The 14,419-nt window shown below is 45.4% G+C and overlaps 1 protein-coding gene across 1 annotated transcript in view; it reads left to right on the top strand.

Annotated features, from left to right (window-relative positions):
* Klb (klotho beta) overlaps window positions 1-14,419 on the top strand; it is a 34,245-nt gene that overhangs the window by 13,706 nt on the left and 6,120 nt on the right. The window contains exons 2-3 of the mRNA XM_052199457.1: window positions 8,750-9,254; window positions 13,179-13,447. Of these exons, the coding sequence (XP_052055417.1) occupies window positions 8,750-9,254; window positions 13,179-13,447 (774 nt within the window). The remainder of the gene's footprint in view (window positions 1-8,749; window positions 9,255-13,178; window positions 13,448-14,419) is intronic.

Below are 14,419 nucleotides of genomic sequence, written 5' to 3'. Positions count from 1 at the left end.
ATTCCCTAGCCACCCAGTACTGAGATTGCAGGTGTGGTTTTGCAGAATTAGAGATCAATCCCAGGACTTTGTTCAAGCAAGCCAAGCACTCTAGCCACTGAGCAAATCTCCAGCCCCTGGTTCTCAGTTTGATTTGGTTCTTCAGAACATATGGAAAGGCAGGAGGGTAGACATTCTCCTATGCTCCTGATTTCTGTTAGTTGCCAGAGCTCCCCTGAAGGCAAGACCTGTGCTGTTCACCTTTTCTCTAAATGTCTTCTTTAGTGCCTTACATTTTAAAAATAAGTATTTGTTGCCAGGCATGGCGGTGTATGCCATTAGTTCCAGAACCAAGAGGCAAAGACAGGTGGATCTCTGTGAGTTCAAGGCCAGCCTGGTCTATACAGGGATAGTCAGGGCTACATAGTGAGACCCTGTCTTCAAAGAAAAATATAAATATATGAGCTTGCGTTTGCTGATGTATGTATAGGTTTAAGGAAGAACAAAGCAGAAGGTCCCTACGGGCTCTCCGTGTGACTGGTCCTGAGGAGAGGTCCAGCTGGAAAAGCAGGGTGAAGGCCAGGCAAAGCTCTGACCCTCAGATGCTCCTTAGGGCTCTCCCTTGGTGCACCATGTCCGTATGATGTACCCCTTACATTTCCACTGCCTGCTTAATCACCTTCTGGTCTCAGAGGCTATTCTGGGACTACAATATACAAGTATAATGTACACTTCAAAGGCATGTAACTAAGTCTGCCTGATACCAGGTAATGACAGTAAACTAGAAACCGAAGGACTTCTGTCTGGTCCTAGCCTTATCACTGAGACCAGGGCAAGTCACTTATATTTTTAAGTTTCAGCATCGTCATCTACAAAGGAAAAAAAATATTTAGACTGGTTATGGGGCCACACACCTTTAATCCCAGCAATTGGGAGGCAGAAGCAAGCAGATCTCTATGACTTCCAGGCTATCCAAAACTATATAAAGAGACCCTTTCTCAACAAAACATAAAACAAAACAAAACAAATTTTATTAGATAAAATGTTCTCTAAGAACAGCCAAGAACTGAAGCAAGACAGCCTAGGCTTGATTCATTCAGTGGATGGGACAGGGTATCTAATTCCCATCCCTTGTCTTCCTGCTCTCTAAAATGGGGGTGACAGTGCCTGCTTCATAGGACTTAAGTGAGTTTAAGTGAGAGAGCAGGGGAGAGAAGCTAAGCAAATGGTTAAAGCACTTGCTACAGAAGCATAAGGACTGGAGGGCTGGGGTTCAGACCTCCAGAACCCAAGTAAAGAGAGAAACAAGGGATTGTCAGAACAAGCTGGCCAGCAGCAAGCCATATCTATGACCTCTGACACACACACACACACACAGCTGTGCTCTTGCACATGTAAAACATGTGCACACACAGAGAGAATGAATGAATGAATGAATGAGAAAGCATGTACAAATGAAGCACTTGGAACATTTGGTGCTAAAAATGTGTTCTTGCTATTTATATTATTACATTTGCCCTGTTCTTTTTTTTTAAAGATTTATTTATTTATTATATGTAAGTATACTGTAGCTGTCTTCAGACACACCAGAAGAGGGCGTCAGATCTTGTTACTGGTGGTTGTGAGCCACCATGTGGTTGCTGGGATTGGAACTCAGGACCTTTGGGAGAGCAGTCTGTGCTCTTAACCACTGAGCTGTCTCTCCATCCCTCCCCTGTCCTCCCCACCCCCACCCTGCCCCCAAGACAGGGTTTCTCTGTGTAGCCCTAGCTATCCTGGAACTTACTCTGTAGACCAGGCTGGCCTCGAACTCAGAAATCTGCTTGCCTCTGCCTCCCAAGTGCTGGGATTACAGGCGTACACCACCACCGCCCAGCCCTCCCCTGTTCTTAATGTCACCAGTGTTCTATATGATGGTGAAAGTCAATTGCCCCTAGGAACGTGCACTTTTCCTTGTTTGGGATGGTACGGTCCTAAGCACTGTGCAGGCACCACATTCCTACCCAGCATGCCTGACATTGATGACAGTGTAAAGATCATCACCTTCCGGGGAAGAGTCAATGCAGAGTGCCCTGAGGGATTCACGTTGCCTCTGCCACCACTAAGGAAAAGGTCCAGTGTCCACGTTACTGGTTCTAAGAAAGAGGCACAGGGATTTCCTCATCAGCACATGTTGTGCTAGGCACTGGGACAAACACACGTGGCTTTCAAATTTGCGGTGGGAAGACTTGCTGACAGGTCCTCTATGAGCTTTCTAGAGAGTTCTGAATTCCATAAACACAAAATAGGAAAAGTGGTCTAGTCTTCCTCCCAGGATGACGTAATAGCTGGGTACGGCCATCGTGCCGCACTTGTAATTACAGCATACAGGAGCTTGGGAATTATTTCCAACTTGTTCTTAGCTGGTTTGTTTGTTTGGACACAGAGTCTCATTCATCACAGCCCTGCCTGGAACTCACTCTTTAGTCAAGGTTGATATTAAGTTTCAGATCCTGCAGACTCCTCCTCCTCCCGCTCCTGAGAGTTCTTGGGATTCTGGATGTGCCAGCACACTGGTGTTGAATCAAGGGTTCCTCGCACTCTAGGAAAAGCCTTCAACCAACTGTGGGCCACGTACAGCCCTCGGTCTGCTTCGAAGCAGTTCTCGGGGTGTTTAGTTCCAGCTCACTATCCTGAGAGAAGCAATCAAGGACTCTAAGAGAGAAGTCATTGGTCAAGGTCATAAGTCTCAGTAATAGCAGGAAAAAAAAAAAAAGCAGAGCCCAGATCTCTTTTGTTCAAAACCAGGGTCATTTCCCCAGCAGGAGGATGTAAGTGAGAGACAAGGATAATTTCTCTGCAAACAGAGCTGTCAAGGTTTGGCAGCAGGTGGTCAAAGGGTGCTCACACCAACCGGCAAAATGTGTGGCAAGTGATTTGGAAATATTTGAAACAATTCTTTTTTTTTTCTTCTCTTCTCTTCTCTTGTCTTCTCTTTTCTGGAATCTGCTCTATAGACCAGGTTGGCCTCAAACTCAGAGACCCACCTGCTCCTGCCTTGTGAGTGTTGGAACTAAAGGTGTGTACCACCACTGCCTGGCTACATGTAACTTTTTAAAATTAAAAATAGTCAATTTGTTCCTGTTACTGACAGAAAAGAATTCAAATAAATTAAAAGCTACCTGTCCAAAGCCAGTTACTACAGCCTTACCTATGACAGGTTTAAAAAAACAAATCAAAACAAAACAAAACAAAAACAAAGCAAAACAAGCTGATTTCTATTAAAATACAGTGCTGACCAAGGAAGTCACATGTCATCAAATCAGTATTAAGACAATTATCAAAACTACAACCATGGAAAATGTTTCAACCGGCGTCCGCAGGGTAGATGGGAATGCGGAAATATAAAAACATTTTGTTATGTTATGGAGACTTTTGCTTGCTTGCTTATTCTTTGGTTCCTTGGACTAGGGTCTCAATACATAGCAGGCTAAGCCAGAACTCATTGGGTAGTCCAAACTGGCCTCAAACTTACATTCATCCTCCTGCCTCAAGCCTGCAGAGAGCTGAGATTACAGGTGTGTGTATGGTGACTATACCAGACATGATGACTATAATATTTTAAAGTAAAATATAAGTGTTTTATTTTGTTTTCTATTCAATCAATAGGTTTTTTTAAGATATATTTATTTTATATACATGAGTATACTGTAGCTGTCTTCAGATATACAAGAAGAGGGCATCAGATCCCATGTGGTTGCTGGGAATTGAACTCAGAACCTCTGGAGGAGCAGCCAATGCTCTTAACCACTGAGCCATCTTCCCAGCCCATCAATCAATAGTGGTTGTTTTTGTTTTGTTTTGTTTTTTGTTTTTTGTTGTTGTTGTTTTTGGGTTTTTGGATTTGGTTTTTTCGAGACAGGGTTTCTCTGTGTAGCCCTGGCTGTCCTGGAACTCACTCTGTAGACCAGGCTAGCCTCAAACTCAGAAATTCGCCTGCCTCTGCCTCCCAGAGTACTGGGATTACAGGCGTGCGCCACCACTGCCCGGCTAATCAATACTTTCAACAACCGACATACTTACAAATTACATGATATTTTGACCAATATGTTTGTGACTACAATTTGTCAGATTTCGAAAAATCAACTTTCTATTATTATTATTGTTGTTGCTATTATTATTATTATTACTATTATATTGAGGCAGGGTCACACTATGTAGCCCTGGATCACCTGGAACTCTCTACATAGACCAGGCTGGCCTTGAACTCACAGAGATCCACCAGTCTCTCCCTCCCAAGTGCTTAAAGGCTTGCAACAATTTCACACCTGTCCCTGGGAAATTGAATGTCTTTTATTTATTTCTTCAGTTTCATGCCTACAAACAAAATATCTTGATCATACCCATCCATCCCCCACCTCTTCCCTCCCATCCCCGCCACAGACATCTCCAACAGGTAGAAAATTAACTTTTCAAATGGCCAGTGGTCCCTTGATGCTCTCGAGTGCCATCACCTGCCTTCAAGCCAACCTTTGCACCCGTGTCTCTCTGTGTCATCCTGACCCCTGACTTCTTCATCCCTGCTTTAATTATCTTACTTGCTTCCTATCACCCTTCAAATGTATCAGTCTGGACTTCTGAGGGACACAAAGCAATCAGCCTGTTGGACACCGGAGGGGCCTGAATAAGGATGAGATGTTGGGACTCCTACTGTCCCTCAAGGGTGCTGAGTCCCAAGAGCTGATTGAAAAATCCCTGTCAAGCTACTGAGTCTAAAGAACAAAGGTTGACACGCCCTTTAATTAAGCATTCCAAAGGTTTTGGACAAGATAGAAAGTAACCTTGGAAAACCATAGGCGGTTATGCAAGGCGGCAGGGTCCCTCCACACTGTCCCAGCAGATTGAGTATCATCCATCCACACATCTTCAAGATTCGGGTCAAATCAACCATCCCAGAGCATTACTTTTTCCCAGTTATTTGGCCACAGAGTCAAATCATAACCGTAAGTGCTGTACCGAGAGAGCTTCCCCCACGTTCTCTATTGAGAAGCATCTTTGCCTTCTTTAGTCCAGAGCAAAGATAACCTGAGATACCTCGATAGCCTATGCAAACAGCAGCAACCGAGCCAGAGACCCGGGAAGCACGAAGGTCACCTTGTGCGCTTTGAGTATCTAGAAATCCAGTGCAAATGGGTTGCAAAAGTGCAAACCTGTTGCCTTCTAAGCTGTCCTGGTTCCCGTTTTAATGCTGACCTGACCAAAGTTTTATCACAACTGAAGGCATCTTTCTTTTTTTTAAAAATAGATTTAACTCTTTTTTTTAATATTTATTTTATTATTATATGTAAGTACACACTGTAGCTGTCTTCAGACGCCAGAAGAGGGTGTCAGATCTCTTTACGGATGGTTCTGAGCCACCATGTGGATGCTGGGATTTGAACTCATGACCTTTGGAAGAGCAGTCAGTGCTCTTACCAGCTGAGCCATCTCTCCAGCCCTGAAGGCATCTTTCTTATGATCACTGAGTCAATTGAAGACATTCACCTTTCTATCTGGCTGGTTAATTTCTGTTAGTTTTCTAAAACCATTTATTTATATATCTATTAATTCATTCTCTCATTTATTGGGCGAGGGGTGTGTGTACACTACATTGCACATGTGAGATCAGAAGAAACCGTTCATTGAATAGGTTCCTTACTTTGCGTAACCAGGCTAACCTAGGACTTCTGATCCTCCTGCCTCTAGCTTCCAAGTGCTGGGCTGACAGGCCACCAGTTAATTCCTGTTCAGGGCGGATCACGCCCTGATCTTCGTTCGGTCACACTCTCCCTGTAGCGCTTCTGGCGATCCTGTGAATGAGGTGGCTAGCTTATGACTCAGATCCCGCGCTTGTGAGGTGCTCTTTAGTTTCCAGTCTGCTGTGCACAACCCTGAAGGGAGTCACTGACCGCTGTGCTGTCTAAGGATAAAAAGCACTAGGTTTGTCAAGGAGCTGAGTGACTACAGTAAGACGGGCGGGCGAGAATGTCCCCTGGTGGGACACATCCACAGCTGTAAAGAGAGCAGTCCTCAAAGCTTCCAGCCTCGGAATAGCTCAGGAAGAAAGGGCTTCCTTTCTTTTATTCTTCGATAATTTCACACAGCATATTTTAATATTCCTTCCCCATCTGAGAGGGGAGGTGTCTCCATTAATGTCCTTTTTATCTCTTAAAAAAAAAAAACAGAAACAAGCCAGGCAGTGGTGGCACACGCCTTTAATCCCAGCACTTGGGAGGCAGAGGCAGGCCGGATTTCTGAGTTCGAGGCCAGCCTGGTTTACAGAGTGAGTTCCAGGACAGCCTGGGCAATACAGAGAAATCCTGTCTGGGGAAAAAAAAATCAGAAACAAAACAAAACAGTCCACTAAAAAGCATGTAGTCCAAAAACCAAGGGTTGACTCATGGCGCCTGCCCAGCAGTGAGCGTGGCATAGCCAGTGTCACTCCGCAGAAGAGTGTCCCCCTCCCGGCATTTGTTATTTACAAATTGCTTCTCCACTAGGGATGGGACTTTAGCCTCCACTCCTTCTCCTCTGTGTGCAGGTGAGTCTCTGTGAGTTCATGGTAACTACCACAGACACACAACTCGACAAGGTAGAGAGTGGCAGACTTTGGAGTGCAGGGTCCAGAATGGGATGACTTTATAACACACGCCCTCCCCCAGCTCAGGAGTCAGGGATCTCTGCAGAAGAAGAGGCCAAAGAAGTTGAAAGAGCCAGAGGTGGTAGATAGTTTTAAGGAAACAAAAGGGGGAAGCATGGATGACCTCAGAGAGATTGTGGCTGAGACCGGTTAAGGCAGCCTGCTCTGGTCTCTGCTGGCTCCTAGCAGAAACTAAACCTCCGCCCGGAGGCTAGAGCACTTCACTGAAAAGAAAGCGGCAGTAAGATCCTTGGGCTTGGTGTCACATGCCATTAATCCCGGCAGCCACAGAAACAGGCAGATCTCTATGAATTTGAGGCCAGCACAGTCTACATAGTGAGTTCTGGGACAGCCAAAGCTACATAGTAAAACTCTGTCTCACATTAAGTAAGTAAGTAATATAAAAATTAGATCAGTCCCTGAAGTTGCATATGACAGTCCACACCTGTAACTCCAGGACTTGGGAGGTTGGAATAGGACTGTGGTTCGGAGGCTAGCCTGGGGTACACTGAGAGTCCTTGTCTCAAAAGACAGGAAATCTTGGGATGATTTGGACATTTTGGTCCTAAATTGTTCCAGGATCCTGCAATGGAAAGAGAGAGAGAAAGGGGTGGGGCTGTTGAGTGAGATGCTGAGGTAATATCTAAAAATGTCTTCCTCTAGAAATCTTCCCTAGGATGTGACTGGAGAGGTAGCTCGGTACTTACAAGCACTGGCTGCTCTTCCAAAGGACCCAGTTTCAATCCCCAGCACCCACATGGCTGTTCACACCTGTCTGTAACTGCAGTTCCAGGGGAATCTGACATCCTCACACAGACATACAGGCAGGCAAAACACCAGTGAACAGAAAGCCCTCGGATCAATCCCCAGAACTCCACAAACCAAGGTGATCCTAGGACTCTGAAGGTAGAGGCCAGAGGATCAGAAGTTTGAGGTCCTAACCTCCACTATATATCAAGTTTCAGCCAACCTCGGCTATATGAGACCCTGTCTCAGAAGCAGCAAGTCAAATCCTGTGGAGAAGCGCTGTGGCCGTGATGCGTATGAAGGGCAACCCCATGGGAGGCCAGAATATAGAAGCAGCTGGGAGCAGTCCCTGTCTAGAACCTGCACTGAGTCTCTTTCCGTCCTTTCTCCTTTAGTCCATGGCTCACCGGACCACACTTCAGGTTTTTAGGTATTAGTTCATAGTTTGTTTTCTTAGCATTTCCCATGTTTCTCTTTCAAACACCTCATTCTTCCCAATAAAGACCTACCCAAGAGCCAGGTACTGAGCTGGTGTTGCAGCCTTTTGGGGCCAGGATGAGCCAGACATTAAGTGCTCAGTAAACAAACACACCAGGAGATGTGAATTAATTTCAACGATAGCAGCTGAGGCTGAGGTAAAGCCCAACCCAGGTCAGGCATTGTTTGAAAGTCTTTTACAGTGTTAAGGACTCCTACCAACACAACACAGGATCCAAGGACTGTTAGCCATTTACAAACCACGCAGCCAACACCCGATCCAGGAACTGTTAGCCATTTACAAACTTCAAATTTACAAACAAGCCTAAGCAGTCTTGGACTTCTACTTCGGGACCAAAGGGAGGGGCTGAGGAGATATCTCAGTCTGCAATGTGCTTGCCCCACAAACACAAGGACTTGAATTTAATCTCCAGAACTCTTGGGGGGGGAAAAAAGGGTGTCGGGGACATCGAAATGGCTCAGTGGGGAAATGCGCTTTTTTTTTTCCGAGACAGGGTTTCTCTGTGTAAGCCCTGGCTGTCCTGGAACTCACTCTGTAGACCAGGCTGGCCTCGAACTCAGAAATCCGCCTGCCTCTGCCTTCCAGAGTGCTGGGATTAAAGGCTGTGCCATCACCGCCCAGCTTTCAGTTTCTTCTTCTAGGAACCACACGGTAGAAGGAGAAAATCAACTCTGACCTGGAGTTTGCCTTGGCATGTGCATGCAAATACACACACACATAAATAAATAAATAAATAAATAAATAAATAAATAAATAAATAAGTAAATGTAATACAAAGTGTTTTTGAATTGTCTAGGATTTACTAACCATGTTACAACCTCAGCACGTAGCAGAGTAAAGACGGATGACATTTTCTCTCCCACCAGGCGCATTCGAAAGTGTGGCATAACTACGACAAAAACTTCCGCCCTCATCAGAAGGGCTGGCTCTCCATCACCTTGGGGTCCCACTGGATAGAACCGAACCGAACAGAAAGCGTGGAGGACGTGATCAACTGCCAGCACTCCATGTCGTCTGTGCTTGGATGGTTCGCCAACCCCATCCACGGGGACGGTGACTACCCAGAGTTTATGAAGATGAGCCCCGTGGTCCCCGAGTTCTCTGAGGCAGAGAAGGAGGAGGTGAGGGGCACGGCTGACTTCTTCGCCTTTTCCTTCGGGCCCAACAACTTCAGGCCCTCGAACACCGTGGTGAAAATGGGACAAAATGTATCACTCAACTTAAGACAGGTGCTGAACTGGATTAAACTAGAATATGACAACCCTCGAATCTTGATTTCGGAGAATGGCTGGTTCACAGATAGTTATATAAAGACAGAGGACACTACGGCCATCTACATGATGAAGAATTTCCTCAATCAGGTTCTTCAAGGTTGGTTAGGCTTTGGCTCAATTTTTTTTTTAAAAAAATGTGTGTATATATGCTTGCTTGTGTGAGTGTGTGCCTCCTGTGTGTGAGCGCTCTCGAAGGACACAATAGTACATCCGGTAACCCAGAGCTGGAGTAACAGGCAGTTGTGCTAGGGACCAAACTCAGGCCCTCGGGAAGAGCTGTAAGCTTTGGTAAGTACGGAAGCGTTTCTCTGACCACCCCCTCCCTTCAGGGTTTGTCATTTGTTTGTTTAAGATAAAGCTACCTAGCATGTGTGATTATTGTTGTGGGGGTTTTGTATTGTTCACTGTTGAGGATGCATTTGTGAGGGAGAGGGTTCCAGATAACCTAGATTAGCTTTGAGCTACTTCCAAATGCTAGGATTACAGGCATTTACCCCACACCCGGCCATTTCATCCTTTATAGCGAACGAACATAGTCCCCGTGGAGATATGTTTAAAGTTTTCCATCAAGAGTGATTTATTGAAATCATGTGATTCTTTCATCTCGACATAATTGAATAATGAAAGGTCTAAGGCAAGGCTGAGAGGCTTCTGCTCTCCCTAAGGCGACCCCATTCACTACTCCCTAAGGTGACCCCTACAGGCTGACGGAAACCACGGGGCCATAAGCAGCTCAAGTGTGTCCCCATCAGAGTCAAGCTCCATTCTACCTGACTGGTTCCTCTGGATCTTTCTCCCCTGTGCAGCTCCCTTGAGAATTCCTAAGGATGGGGGCCGGGGAGAGGAGTCAGTGGACAAAGCACTTGCTATGCAAGCGAGAGGACCTGAGTTTCACACACACACACACACACACACACACCACAGGCACCCACATAAAACAAAGGGACACAGGACTGGTGAGATGGCTCGACCAGAAAAGGCACTTGTCACAAGCCAGACCCCTGAGTTCAATCCTGGGACTCACATGGTGGAAAGAGAGAAGTGAAGTGACGTCAGTAAGCTGGCCTCACGCGTGCGCTGAGGTATGCACCTACCACACAGAGGCACTACACACACACACACACACTCACCACTTACATATGATCACCCACACAGGGCACCACCTATACACAGGCACCTATACACAAGGCATCACACAAACACACACCCCACATATACACATTCATCCACACACATGCACTTACACCCACACCACACACACACACACCACATATACATACTCATCCACACATATGCACTTATACACACACACATCCACCACATACACACATCCACCACATACACACATGTACCACACATATATACACACCCATACATATACTCTCACCCCTACACAGGTAACACACACACACACACACATGTAAGCAGTCACCCCTCACACACAAACACACTTCCTCCACCACGAGACATAAAATGTAACTTAAATAAATAAGTCCTAAATGTGGAGAGAAATCCCAGCTCCTACAGGAAAGAGATTTCAGGAAGAGTTTTTAGAAAAAGCACATCCCTCTCCCAGTCTCCCCACCCACCTGACTCTGCAAAAAGGAACAGCTTAGAACACACACCCAGCCAGGCGGTTAATCCCAGCACTCTGGGAGGCAGAGGCAGGCGGATTTCTGAGTTCGAGGCCAGCCTGGTCTACAGAGTGAGTTCCAGGACAGCCAGGGCTACACAGAGAAACCCTGTTTCGAAAACCAAAAAAGAAAAAAAGGGAAAAAAAAAAGAGAACACACACCCAGCCACGTGAACACGAAGGGAGGCTGGCTCATAGGACATATACAGTACAGGCTCCTGGGTCAGGTGTCATTTGCTTGGGCAGAAGGAGTCTTCCTGTTCCACCCTTCCTCACAACCCCACACCACCAAGGGGCCAGAAGCAGACCTCCTGAGATACATTTGTCTTTTTGGTCATGGTTTTCTCTACCTTGTTTTTCAGAGAAGGATTTTCCATCTTTTTTTTTTTTTTAAGATTATGTATGAGTGCTCTATCTGCATGTACACCTGTGTGCCAGAAGAGGGCATTAGATCCCATTACAGATGGTTGTGAGCCACCATGTGGTTGCTGGGATTTGAACTCAGGACCTCTGAAAGAGCAGTCAGTGCTCTTAACCGCAGAGCCATCTCCCCAGCCCCTGGATTCTCTACCTTTTAGAAAAACAATGTTAATGATAAGAAGACCCCCAAAGTGCAGAGATGAGACATTTGTCTGAGGGAAATAAAAGGGTTTTGTTGTTATTGTTTGTTTGTTTGTTTGTTTGTTTTAAGAAAAATGGTTCAAGTGGGGGGGGGGTGAGGAGATAGCTCCGTAATTAAGAGCACTGTCTGCTCTTACAGAGGTCCTGGATTCAATTCCCAGCACCTCCAACCCTAATCTTATCCGCCCACATGACAGCTTGCCTTTGTCTATAACTGAAGTTCTACTGAATTTGAAGTACTATTTAGGCCTCCCTGGATACAGACACAGAGGTGGCTTACAGATAAACATGCAAGCAAAACACCCCTAGGCATGAAATAAAATTAAAATAATAAAAATTTAAAATTTATTCAGGGCTAATTTCATTGTGGACCAGGCTGGTCTTGAACTCACAGAGATCTGCCTGCCTCTGCCTCCAGAATGCTGGGATCAAAGTCACACACCACTACACCTGGCTCCCAGTCAGAGTTTTAAAGCTGAAAAAATCCTTCGAGAACATCCTTTCCAATATTTTCCTTTGCAAATGAGGTAACTGAGGCTCTGAACTTTGCCCAGCGGCTCCAGCCCCGAGACGCAGCAGGACCTGGCCTGGAGCCTGCTGCCCTTCAGCCCAACCACCTCTTACACCACTTCAGTGCCTTCTGCCTACATTTGCTGAGACGTCTCGAGAGCTGGTATTTCAGTCCCTGAAGGACAGTTTCACAGAATGGACAGTTTAACACAGACAGGAACCAGCCCAAACTCGGAATGAGAAATTCTAGGTCACCAGTCAAAACTGATATGCCCAAAGGCTCTGATATTGCCGTGCCTCACTAGATATCACTCCCCCGTGCCACTGTTTAAAAATCTGAGACAGGGTCACACTATGTAGCTCTTGGTGACCTGGAACTCAATTATGTTGACCAAGCCAAACTTGAGCTCAGAGATCTGCCTACCTCTGCTTCCCGAGTGTTGGAATTAAGGGCATATGCCACCCAGCATACCCTGCTAAACAATGTGATTAAAAATGTTTATCAGGAAGAATGTGTTTAATGAGCTCTTTCTTTTTTTAAAAAAGATTTATTTATTTATTTATTACATGTAAGTACACATGTAGCTGTCTTCAGACACTCCAGAAGAGGGTATCAGATCTTGTTAAGGATGGTTGTGAGCCACCATGTGGTTGCTGGGATTTGAACCCAGGACCTTCAGAAGAGCAGTCGGTGCTCTTAACCTCTGAGCTATCCCTCCAGCCCTTAATGAGCTCTTACAACCATCACTCACCAGTGTAGGGAGTGCATACTATTTATTTATTTTGAGTGTAGGGCGCACAAGGACGTCAGAGGACAGCTGTGTAGACTTGGTTCTGTCCTACCATACAGGTCTCTGACCCAAGCTGTCAAAGCTTCCTAGAAGACTCCTTTACAGACACAGGCATTTTGCTGGTCCCAAACCGACAATTTTTGGTTTGTTTTAAAAGGCCTGATAGCCGGGCAGTGGTGGCGCACGCCTGTAATCCCAGCACTCTGGGAGGCAGAGGCAGGCGGATTTCTGAGTTCGAGGCCAGCCTGGTCTACAGAGTGAGTTCCAGGACAGCCAGGGCTACACAGAGAAACCCTGTCTCGAAAAAAACAAACAAATCAATCAATCAATCAATAAATAAATAAATAAAAGGCCTGATATTTAGGAAAAGTGTTGCTTTTGTACTGTGCTGTGCCCTGGCACTTTTGTAACTTTGAACTAGAATGTTTAATCCTCTGAAAATTTCTGCCTCCCTTTCTCTTTGCAGCAATAAAGTTTGATGAAATACGCGTGTTTGGTTATACGGCCTGGACTCTCCTGGATGGCTTTGAGTGGCAGGACGCCTACACGACCCGACGAGGGCTGTTTTATGTGGACTTTACTAGCGAGCAGAAAGAGAGGAAACCCAAATCCTCAGCTCGTTACTACAAACAGATCATACAAGACAACGGTTTCCCTTTGAAAGAGTCCACGCCAGACATGAAGGGTCAGTTTCCCTGTGACTTCTCCTGGGGAGTCACTGAGTCTGTTCTTAAGGTAAGTGGCTACTTCTAAATTAACCACACACCAGGGGAGATAGTATACAATATGTTTTTACAAGTGTCATGTATAAGGATATCTTAGGCATTGTTCGACTGCTGTGAAGAGACATCATGGCCACAGCAAGTCTGGGTCTTCAGTTGGAGCTGGTTCACAACTTGTCATCATGGGGCAGGAAGCATGGCAGCGTGCAGACAGACATGGTGCTAGAGAGGTAGCTAAGGGTTCTACATCTGGAACGAAAGGCAACAGGAAGAAACTGAGACACACATCCTCCAACAAGGCCACACCTCCTGATAGGGCCATTTCCTATGAACCTACGGAGGCCATTTTCTTTCAAACCACCACAGATGCTTTGCTTGCATATATGTCCGTCCGTTGTCTGGTGACTACAGAGGCCAAAAGAATGCATTGGGTGCCCTAGGATTAAGGACAGATATAGATATAGATATAGATATAGATATAGATATAGATATAGATATAGATATAGACATAGGTAGATATGGATATATAAGTATATATATATATGATGTGTGCATGTGTGTGTGTGTGTAAGAGAGAGTATCCATGTGAATAGTGCTGAACCATGTCTCCAACCATATATATATGTATATATATATATACACACATACATAATATACATCATATACATATTCATATACATACATGGTACATATTGTACACTTGGAGGTTAGAGTGAAAATTGTGGAGTTAGTTCTTTCTCTCTACCTTTTATGGGTTTGAGAGATTGAACTCAGACCTCCAAGTAAATGCTTCCCCTCTGAGCAACTATTTGTTTGTGGGTTTTTTGTTTTTTTTTCTTTTCGAGACAGGGTTTCTCTGTGTAGCCCTGGCTGTCCTGGAACTCACTCTGTAGACCAGGCTGGCCTCGAACTCGGAAATCTGCTTGCCTCTGCCTCCCAAGTGCTGGGATTAAAGACATGCCCGAAAAATCCTCTGGTTTTTATT

Source organism: Apodemus sylvaticus, chromosome 11 (genome assembly GCF_947179515.1).
Source record: "Apodemus sylvaticus chromosome 11, mApoSyl1.1, whole genome shotgun sequence".
Taxonomy (NCBI): domain Eukaryota; kingdom Metazoa; phylum Chordata; class Mammalia; order Rodentia; family Muridae; genus Apodemus; species Apodemus sylvaticus.
This window is presented reverse-complemented; position numbering and strand designations above follow the sequence as displayed.